We start from the raw sequence: 11581 nt of genomic DNA on the forward strand, positions 1-11581 counted from the left end.
CATAATGTGACCTCCAAATGTTTACCTCCTTGCACTGGCTCTTCCCACAATTTTAGGTTTTCACTCTCGCCTGTTGCCCAGCTCATGAACGGTACCGTAAGGAGCAACATAGATCAACATTGTTTCTGGCCCTGCATGCTGACTGGAGATGTTGATGTAGAAAACATCGACTGTCCATCTGATATCCAGCGCAAGTGCATGTCTTTGCACAACTAGGGAAACAATGGCAAATATAAATATCTTCTGTTAGGTTCAGAGACTTCAAATAAAACATGAAATTAGGAGAACGGAATAGAAAATACTACCCTTGTCTCCACCCTTTTTAGATTTTTTGAAGAGCATTTCAAGATTCCTGCAAGCATTGATTTTAATTCCATGATTAAACGCACAATACGCCGCCTTTAACAGCCCTATCAACCTGGGTGGCAACTATAAGCCATGTGCTTTGGGCAACATTTTATTATTGCTTTGAACTGAAGTTTTATCTATAGATGCAGTTAGACTTTGCCTACATGGCTTATTGCCCCATTGGCTTGAGGAAGAAACTGGCCTCACAGTAAATAAGAAACCAATTGAGAAAATTTTTCATAACCCATATACTCCATATGTAGTTAAGGTATTTTCTTTTTTAAAAGATCTCAGTCCAAAAGGCCAGTTGTGCTTATTTTGTATTTCACTGTCTTTCTGTGCAGCTCCACAGAGTATTGCCATTCTTCATCCTCTTCCACGGATTATGGCAGCTGGCAGATCGTATCTGGCTGTGGCAGTATTCACGACCAGGCTGTAGTTACCAATGACTCATCCCTCCCCTTCAATGTTCAAGATGATGGAGCCAATGGGAGACTGTGAGTGTGCTGAGATTATGCAGCTTTTGCATCAGAATGATTTAATCCTGTTGTAGGTGTCTTTCTCTGTCTGTCCAGCTGTTGTCTCTCCCATGTCCTTCTCTGACCCCGTGCACTATTTGCACAATGCTTTACGCAGTGAGCTTCCATTCTCAGCTGGAGCTCAGTAGGAAAGAGCAGGGATTTTATCTAAAAGGAAGAAATATTTGTAACCAGTCCAACTAGCCTGTTTCTTGCATTCCTCAAAGAAGCTCAATTGCACCAATAATGCTGAGAACCTGGAAGAAGTCGTTATTTTGGGGAGGCCTCCAGAAGTGGAAGAAAATAATTTTAAAATCTAGAGGGAGCTGTAATTAATGTTACTAAATGTAATATCAGAGACGCAGCGCTCAATTGTTTTCGTGTTTTTTGGTGGAGTCTCCTTTGCATTTCAGGCGTTTATACTTGACTTCAAATGGTCAAAGCTCTCATTTGTGTGATGAGCACAGTTAGGGAGGAGGGGCGGGAGGAAGAAAGAAGAACAGAATCAAAGTATGAAGATGGAAATGAACGGGCTGCGAGGATGAATTTTGTGCTGATCCTTGTGGCAATTTGAAACCAAATGGTTGTGAGCTGTCAATAAAAGAAATCAGTTATGCTTAAATAGCTGTCAGAATTGAAACCAGCAAATAAAGGCGAGTTGCAGTAAGAGCCAAAATAATTCCTATATCCATCATCTTTCAGGCAGTGAATCATTGCTGACACTGCCAATGAATGCCCTAAGAATCTTGTTGATGAAAGAAAGGGTCCTTTATGGAAAATGATCATCCAACGGTACAATATGCTCTCAATACCCCTGTCCAAATAAAATTTTCAATTTCACTGAACCTAGTATGCGTGCGAGAGATTGGGTTAATAATGTAACTCGCTTGAATGGTTTTGATGGCAATGTGGAGAAGTTTTTTATTTTATTTTCTTTTTAATTAAAAGTTTTGAGATTGAACGAAGTGACGATTTCAGTTTTGTGCTTTTGGTGCTTCAGGTTATCTGAACACCCAAGAAAAAGTTATTTTAAATTATTACGTATGACTACAAGTATTATGTGTTTGTATGACTGATATCTAAACCGCAGCACGTAAATAAATCCATTTAATCCAACAGGGAAAACATTCCAGTGATTTGGACTATGTTTCACCAAACTGAATTCCTGTGAACTAAATTCTGTGCCATTCGTTCTCATTTAATAGTTTCCAGTTCAGAGGTGAAATATACAAACTCAAAATCTAAATTTTTGATTTGATTTGATTTATTATTGTCACGTATTAGTATACAGTGAAAGGTATTGTTTCTTGCATGCTGTACAAACAATGCATAGCGTACATAGGGAAGGAAGGAGAGAATGCAGAATATAATGTACAACATTGTTAGAGAGTTTAAAAGAGTTAGAATGAAGTTTTAGAAGCATAGAACGAGAGTAAAAGATAGAATTAGAGGGTATGCTGGACACAGCTTGCAAGAGGTCGCCTCGCTCCGGCGCCATCTTTTTTTCAGCAGTCCTGTGGTGGCAGTCCTGGGTGCAATAGATTGGCGTACCCAGGGGAGGGCAATTACTGATGGTGATTTTTGAAGTCTGCTGGACATCCAGGAGAATGGAGGTTGCTTACTGAGATGAGGAATTTGAAAAGTGATGGAGGACTTAACAGGGCAGAGGAGTCAACTTTTTAAATACAAAATGCAGAAAGTTGGGCAGTGCAGAGAGGGCAGGCTGCACTTGTAATTTGAATCCAGGCTAGATTGATGAAATAAAGTTAACTCTATTTCCAGGCTATAAGTGTCCTGTGTGAAATTACTTTCAGTGCTTTCTACCTAACCCTCTGGGAGCCATGAATCTAGAAATTGGTACCAGATTTTCACTTGCATCCAAGCCACAATAGTGTTCGATGTGAGAAGTTGTACCAGGATGTGTGACAGAATAGAAAACTAGGACCATCTGAGCTATATCAAAGGTGACACAGCAGCAACAACGCTTCAGCTAAAAAAAGCATGCCCAGAATATAGGCATTATGACATGGGAAGGCAAAGAGTATAACTGAAAGACAGGTTTGTTTTAACTCAAGCCGTAGATATCTCATTGTAACTTTGAGCAGAATAAAAGCATTTTGCAGCAGTGGTGGATTGAGATGTTATTGAAGAGGATTCTGAGTATTAAAATGGGGTATGAGTGCTGGTGGACATCCGCCACCAAAATTGTCACGTTGACTTTGGATTTAGTACATTTTGAGTGTTTTTTTTAAAAGAATTTTCCAATTAAGGGCAATTTAGCCAATCCACCTACCTGCCCATCTTTGGGTTGTTGGAGGTGAGACCCACGCAGACACGGGGAGAATGTGCAAACTCCACATGGACAGTGACTCAGGGCCGGGATCGAACCCAGGCCCTCAGCGCCGTGAGGCAGCAGTGCTAACCACTGCGCAACAATGCTGCCCACATTTTGAGTGTAAATTGGTAATTTTTCACATTCAATATCGCTACCTCCACTCCAACTCTAGCCATTATGCAAAGTCAGGTAAACTCAAATAAAGCCAATTAATGCATCCATACCAGTGACCTTTTATCTTTTTAAATGTAGTCTTGGAGGAAAGAAAACACCTTCAAGTGAGACAATCAACTCGCGTCATACTTTCAGGAAAATTAGACTTCACCCTTATGTATTTGGGGACGAACTAGTTTTCATTTTTTTCCACTTCAAGTTTGTGCAGAACAAACACTGGCAAAAAAGGAATGTCTAATTGGTTGATTCGATTGGGTGAAATCTTGTAACTCTCACTGGTGATGAGCTTGGAGGAAGGAAGGGCACATACTTAGGTGGGGTGGTGACAATTCTAAATCCCGCTGCCTTCCCACCTCTTTCAGAATTAAGCTCTGGGTGGGAAAGCCCATTAACGACTACTTAGGGCCTCATCCCTCCGTCGCTGAGATAAATCCAGCTGTAGGTGGGCCTGCCGCCATGCTCTAGTCAATCTGCAAGTGCAACTACAACCATACGGGCAGCTTGTCACATTTGGTCAGGCGGGGATCCTTAATCAAAGGTAGTCAGTGCCTTGTTGAGGAACTGGGCACTAGGAGAGAGGGTGCCTACAGAGAGTTACCACCTCCCTTGCTTCTGTATCCCGGTCTCTTGCAGCTGTCCTGCCGGTAGGCGAGACGCCCTTGCCAGCTGTCCAGCCAGTAGGCGAGACCCCTCGGCAACTGTGCAGAGGGTAGGCGAGACCCCTCGGCAACTATCCAGCCGGTAGGTGAGACCCCTCGCCAGCTGTGCAGCCGGACCGGCCGGTAGGCGAATCCCCTTGCCAGCTGTCCAGTCGGTAGGCGAGTCCCCCTCGGCAGCTGTCCAGCCGGTAAGCGAGTCCCCTTGGCAGCTGTCCAGCCGGTGGGCGAGACCCCTTGGCAGCTGTCCAGCCGGTAGGCGAGATCCCTCGGCAGCTGTCCAGCCAGTAGGTGAGACCCCTCGGCAGCTGTGCAGCCGGTAGGTGAGACCCCTCGCCAGCTGTGCAGCTGCTAGGCGAGACCCCTCGGCAGCTGTGCAGCCGGTAGGCGAGACCCCTCGGCAGCTGTGCAGCCGGTAGGCGAGACCCCTCGGCAGCTGTGCAGCCGGTAGGCGAGACCCCTCGGCAGCTGTGCAGCCGGTAGGCGAGACCCCTCGGCAGCTGTGCAGCCGGTAGGCGAGACCCCTCGGCAGCTGTGCAGCCGGTAGGCGAGACCCCTCGGCAGCTGTGCAGCCGGTAGGCGAGACCCCTCGGCAGCTGTGCAGCCGGTAGGCGAGACCCCTCGGCAGCTGTGCAGCCGGTAGGCGAGACCCCTCGGCAGCTGTGCAGCCGGTAGGCGAGACCCCTCGGCAGCTGTGCAGCCGGTAGGCGAGACCCCTCGGCAGCTGTGCAGCCGGTAGGCGAGACCCCTCGGCAGCTGTGCAGCCGGTAGGCGAGACCCCTCGGCAGCTGTGCAGCCGGTAGGCGAGACCCCTCGGCAGCTGTGCAGCCGGTAGGCGAGACCCCTCGGCAGCTGTGCAGCCGGTAGGCGAGACCCCTCGGCAGCTGTGCAGCCGGTAGGCGAGACCCCTCGGCAGCTGTGCAGCCGGTAGGCGAGACCCCTCGGCAGCTGTGCAGCCGGCAGGCGAGACCCCCTCGGCAGCTGTGCAGCCGGCAGGCGAGACCCCTCGGCAGCTGTGCAGCCGGTAGGCGAGACCCCTCGGCAGCTGTGCAGCCGGTAGGCGAGACCCCCTCGGCAGCTGTCCAGCCGGAGCAGGTGAGACCCCTTGGCAGCCGTCCAGCCGGTAGGCGAGACCCCTCGACAGATGTGCAGACGGTAGGCGAGACCCCTCGGCAGATGTGCAGACGGTAGGCGAGACCCCTCGGCAGCTGTGCAGCCAGTAGGCGAGACCCCTGATACTTTTGCAATATTCTGCCCATTCTTTTCCTGCAACCAAACTAATGTGTTCTAACAGCTGACAAACCTGTCTTCTGATATCTCTCATTCTGACACCCTCCAATCTCAGCAAAGATGCTGATTTATTTTCTTTTGAGCACAAGCTGACAGCTTAACAACATGATAGTTGACGTGATTGGAAAGCTGTTTCTTGTCATGAAATAGCCCAAGAGTGAAATATTCCAAGTATTATGTTTAATGAAAGGGAATAACAAACTTTTGGTGTTGAAAAATCTGAGTAATTTTACAACCTCAATGGAATCTCAAGTCAAAATAACTCCTTTTATTTTTGCAGTTATCCACTCATCCCAGAACGCAGGGCCAAGCTGGAGGAAGTCCGAGCCATATTCTTGTCTGCATACAGCGCAACTGTGGGCCTCAGATCTGTGTCATCCAGCCCATCATCAGGCATTGGTGGACTTCTAGAACAGTTTGCACGTGGAGTGGGACTGAGAGGCACCAACAGCATTGTCTGACACAGCTAGCATTTGTCTTTATAAAATATGTGTCGATCTCTGTGCAGATAACTGACAATGCCAAAGATGGACTTGCAACTTTGTTTTTTGACTCGATTTATTTCATTTTTTGACTTTCAGTTGCGTTTACTTGTTATAAAACTTTTTTTTTTCTGTCCTGTAGACTGTCTCTTCCACACCCCCCCCCCCCCCCCCCCCCCAAACCCTGGCCCCAGAGCCGCAAAGAAGCAAAAACGTGAGAAGACCCAAGTTCAGCCTTTGGGACAGGAGTACTTATTTCTCAAATACCTTTGTCCTCATTGCATCTATGTTGGAGAACTTTAAAAACATGTCATAACTATTATTTGCCAGCCAGAAGTCCTCTATTAAGAGGCACGAGGATTAGCCAGAAGTTGTGATGAACATGCCCAGTACCATTTTTAACTAGTTCAAAGATGGTAATTGTGAACCTTTTAAAACATTTTCGCATTGATCTCATACTTCGGGCTGTCGTTACCTGATCTTGTAGAGGAGTTTTGATGTTGCAACTTGCTTTAAGGCTACTTCTCAAGATAGTTGGGTGTGGTGAAATTAGTTTATTGATTTTTTTTTAAAAGAAGAGCTAGTACTCAAATGGAGTTTTCAAATTTTAGCAACATTTCAACACAGTTTACCTTATTAACCTCGAGCATCTGGCACCCAGTTTACTTCCAGTGGCTAATTAATTTCATTGTTATAAGTGCAGCCCTCATTATGGTGTACTCACTCACACATCGTGGAATAGTATGCCGAGTATGGGTTGTAAACCTAATAAAGCTAATTTATAGGGGGGGAGGGAGAGGGAACTAGTCAAATCAAACTTGTGGGAAAACGCCCATTTGGTTAAATTGAGTGGAAATTAGCTGATTGGATAACTTCTGCAAGGTTTCAACGAGTCCAGGAACTAACCGCTTTGATTTTTGTCAGATTAACTAGCGTTAGCGCAGATTTTGATATGACTATTAATTGTAAATGTCTGGGTTTCAGTAAGGCTCTGCTAGGTTTAAACAACTTGTCCAACCAATGAATGAATTGTTTGAAAATGTCTGTCACCGTAAATAAGAAAACAGTAGTAAGATAGTATGTTGTCATTAGCGGATCTAATTTAATTCAGCTTTAGACTCATTTTCTAAAGATTTAAGATTGTTTCTATTTTTTTAATACTACATTTAACCTGCTTAAGAAACTTGGATGATATTTTTGTAACACTTTTTGTTTTAAAAAAAAAAAATAGTCTATTTATTTTAAATGTAGTTTAATTCCTGTTAGGGTGATCTATTTCCTCTTGTAAAATGGAACTTGTCTTTTCTGGATTCTGTTGTATAATCCAGCTATTCAAATTTTACATCTATTTTTAAGTTGCCTTAAGGAAAAACAAAAGCTGCCATTGAGGATTAAGTGAGGGGAAGCTGTGTGTTATCTTTTTGGAGATTTAAAAAGAAATTCATGGTATAATTTTTCATAGAAGGAAGATGATTCAACAGTTAAGTGGTAAATGACCTCCTTAATGTTTCAGTCAAGCTGTTGACCGTGAAATCAACATTAAACTCTTGTATGTAAGAGTTTAAAATAAGTCAAGAATGAGAAAAGGATACAAAGCCCACCAAAACTCAACCCTCCAGTACCTCAATTCTCCCATTATGACATCCAGATTCATTTGGAATCCCTCGTTTTGTTTCCTTACCCTACCTAACAAACCTATCCAAACATTTATCACTCTGAGTAAAGAATAGACATGATTGTTTTAAATTTGCCTTTTGCTCATCTAAATTCATGTCTGGTTCTACCAGATTGGCTTAATTTGAAGAATTGTTCTGTGTTTGCCTGTAACATGTAAGCATCACTTGGATCTCCTCTCCTCCCTTTGCCATCACGTTTCTGGAGTCACCTTTAAGTTTGGAATAGATTTCCATTTGTTGTATAATAAAGCCGGGGAGAAAGATGCAGCAACTCCCATAAAGAAATAAAACAGGTTAATGATTTGAGTTTAAATCTTTAAATTCTGACCCAGTGTACCTAAAATGTTAATTCTTTTTCATCTCTTCAGTTGCTGACGAACCTGATTCCAACATTTTCTCTAAAGATCATTCCTCACTGCAGTTCTTGTATATACTTGCCACTCTGCTTCTGCCTTCCCTGACAGACCATACAGTTGAACAGTACATTGTATGGCATATAATAGAACTAATTTTTAATATGTTTTAATAGCCCAGTTTAAAAAAAGATCATGGTTAGTGAGTAAATAAAAGGTTAAACTGATGTGTTTAATAACTTAGATGATGTGAATTGGGATTCATCTGCTGTTTAAGTATGTGCATTGCATATTTGGACTGTTTCATTATGTTGAGTTTATACATGGACGACAATTACCATGCCCAGCAAAAGTCTTATAACTGCATTAAAGATCCTTAAACATTTTTTCAGTTTTTAAATGGGAGAAAGGCTGTAATCCTTTGGTGAATATTTAGGTGTTTTTGCTGATCCATTCTAAGCCCCTTCCTCCCAGATCCTGCCATTGTGTTCACTTTAATTATATTATTTGCACTAATGTTTTGATTGTTAACCTGTACAACTTGTATCTCAGTGTTATGGTACCAGATCTCTATTGAACAACAGACCATTTACACTTGGTGCTTTCTTATGCTGCATTTAATGATTAATTCCAGGAAGGTTCTTTGTGACCTCCTGATCTATCTGTTTTCAAAGGATACGGTGGCTTATTAAAATGAAGTTTTTCTAATCGGTGTTTACAATCAGCATTACTCTGATAGCTTGGGACTGTAGCGAATACTGGGAATCCCGCTAGATGTAGTACCCTCACTTCACAAAATATAAGAACTATTAGTTCGAAAAAATCCTTTTCCACTCAGTTATTTATCTAAGGTTAGTTCTTTAAGACTTTGTTTTTTGTTAAGTTCCTCCTTGCCCGGTTAGATGTACATGTTACCTTGAATGGCGTCAAGTGCATTCCATTTCTTAATGATACAAGCAATCACTTAAGTTGCTCCTTTTTTTGTGGACTGAAAGATGCCTTTGTTAGGTTTAAGTTCAGGAAATTTGACATTCATTTTCCCCTTGAAATTAAGATTTGTGCCATCAACACTTAGCTTGTCATGCAATTGGGCTTTAAATTTGCCGCCATTTTGAGTTGCCACAGCTACCTTTGGATTGATTTCCATGTAAAATTAGATAATTAATGAGGGATATGGTATGTTGCTGGAGTGAGAAATTCCAATCAACCAGAAGACTGTAAGCACTGGAATTGGCCTAGTAGAGGAATGGGTCTGATCTGTGCTAGGTGAGAAGGGATTGGTCTGATCTGTGCTAGGTGAGAAGGGATTGGTCTGATCTGTGCTAGGTGAGAAGGGATTGGTCTGATCTGTGAGAAGAAGCGGCACCAAGACTCTTTAAATTGGATTTGAGGATGGCTGAATAAAACGTCTAATCTTGTTGAGCTGCGAGACACCCAAGCTAGCAACAAGCACTTTAAGAGTTTGTAAACTGCTTGGTAGGAAGACTAATATCGTGCTTAAGAGTGACTACCTCATTAAAAACTTTAATCCTCTTTTTTTCATGATTTGAAAACCTTAAACTGCAGCGGCACATTTGACTTATTTTTAATCCAACCTTGCAAACAGCAATTTATTATTGGGCGAAGAATTCTCCTGAAAATTGTTTAACGAATTGAGCCACCATTCTTCAGTATTATCATCCAAAATTGAGAGGTATATTTTTTTATCCTGTGTGGATCTTGAGTAACGTGAATGTGAACTGTTTTGTGCCAGCAATTTTGCCGGTTACCAATGAAACATTTATTGATCCCTCAGTAACACGGACTCCACAAGCAGTTTGCTGCACAATAAGAACAACATCTGCTGCAATGGTGCTTTAAAAAGTGAGTCTTTTTGGAAGCCCATTCCTCCAAAAACCTTGACAAAGATCCTTCAAATCTACAATCTTGCAAATAAATAACCACTCGTCGGCCCTTTCAAAAATACTCTTCCAAAACATAGCACACTATCTCAAAGGTATTTGTCTAAATGTTGCAAGTTATTGGCGACAATTATTTTGAAATATGTGAAATAAAACTAGCACTGAATACTCGGTTCAACGTTACACCTTGAAATCCCTAGCTGTACACTGCTAATGGAATCATTTTTATTTTAGAAGTTATTAGAATCAGCAGTAGTTTATTAAAGAAAAACATGTTGTGTAGGACATATGAAGGTATGGCAGCTTGAATGGTAGAGTAACAATGTTGGTTTCGCTCCCCTATTGAGATCATGTATGCTGCCACTGTGGCTTTCCTTTCTTGATGGTAATGGTGAGGGACATGAAATTAATTTAGAAAACAAATTTGTTTGTCTGAACTCCTTTCCTTGCAACATTTATCTATCTTCCCACCTTTTCAAGACAAGAGGACAACGATGATCTGAATCATGATGGCCATTTAACTGAGCCAACTCATGGAAGATGACCTGGAACACCTTCAAGATTCAACCCTGTTTTGATGTGAGTGTTTATCAATTGGGCTGAAGGCCTGGACTTTGTTTGGACCACTGACCCCAGTGAGTTGTACAGTTTCAGTTTTCCTATCAGCAATTTTACTAATCCTGTGCCAAACCTGTCAGTATCCAGTCAGAAATTAACGACTTGTCCATCTTGATTTAGTCAGGTGTATATTGCTGAGCTGAGGCCTTACGTTTCTCCTTTTGCCGGATCATTCACCTATCCTGAGCAACCTTTAATAGATTATTAATATTAATGTGTTTGCGTGTTGCAGGGGCTCCTTTTAAAGAAACAGGTTTACAGAGTATTCAGTACTCTTATTAAAGTGAAAAAAAGATATGATTTAAATTTTCACAGATTACTGTTCCATGAGGTGCAAACTCTTGTGATATGGTGAATGACTGTAATGGTTCTCCAGGATTACTTGAACTTGTTCCAGGCAGTACACTCTGCATGTGTATAAAGTATTTCAACTTAGTTATAAATAATAAACTTGTACTCTTGACCAAATGGTTTGATCTCATATTCTTTGTGTATCTATTTATTGTGTGTACCTCAGATCAAAACATGCTTATAAACACCCTTTTATTGACAAGATGAATATTTTCAGACCTTGTTAATTCAAGCAGTATAGGAGTGGGCCTATTTATTAAAATCTTGCATAGAGCACATAGATCCTGTCCCCACGCCATTCATACGAATCTTGCACTGAATCAATTAAACTTAGACAATGGCACAGACAATTTGCATATGCTCTAAATACATTTTATATCTGTACATTTCATTCTATTGGACTCTGCCATTTTTGTAGAAGTTGCTTGACTCTAACAATTGGTCTAAATCATTCCTAAGGTGGTCATTGTGGATTTCTCGTTGTAAATATCAATCCCTGGTGACGAGCACAATCGGCTGGCCTCCGTATAACCACATTTTTAGATGAGAATGAGGTCAGGAAGGGATTCCATTTTTTCCTCCTCCCCTGCCATTCACCCAGTTTCTGCGAAACCATGGACATTTACTACTGGCTGTGGTGCTATGTTTGGCTTTGCCATTTGTAAACAGAAAAAATATGCTACAGCATCAAGCCGTGTTGTCTTCTGGAACCCATTCTCTTCTGTTGGCATGGTGATGCTTCACTCCCTAAAGTTTGCCTCCATGATCTTCCACAAGGCAATTTTCACAGGCAGTGCATAATGAGTGCAGTCAATGGTCACAGCCCACTAACCGAGACTAAGAGAAAAGAGCGTTTATATTAAGTGATGGTTGTCATTC

At 42.3% G+C, this 11581-nt stretch overlaps 1 protein-coding gene across 14 annotated transcripts in view; it reads left to right on the forward strand.

The window, feature by feature from the left end:
* The window catches only part of mtmr14 (myotubularin related protein 14), a 120801-nt gene extending 109982 nt beyond the window's left edge, over positions 1–10819 (forward strand). For 12 of the 14 annotated variants that reach the window (XM_072472862.1, XM_072472849.1, XM_072472852.1 and 9 more), the window contains 2 exons: positions 693–845; positions 5602–10819. In XM_072472862.1, the coding sequence (XP_072328963.1) occupies positions 693–845; positions 5602–5782 (334 nt within the window). In that variant the 3' untranslated portion in view covers positions 5783–10819. The remainder of the gene's footprint in view (positions 1–692; positions 846–5601) is intronic. The other 2 variants (XM_072472860.1, XM_072472863.1) reach the window with 1 other exon arrangement.
* The last annotated feature ends 762 nt before the right edge of the window (positions 10820–11581 follow it).

The sequence above is a fragment of the Scyliorhinus torazame genome, chromosome 13 (assembly GCF_047496885.1).
Source record: "Scyliorhinus torazame isolate Kashiwa2021f chromosome 13, sScyTor2.1, whole genome shotgun sequence".
NCBI lineage: Eukaryota > Metazoa > Chordata > Chondrichthyes > Carcharhiniformes > Scyliorhinidae > Scyliorhinus > Scyliorhinus torazame.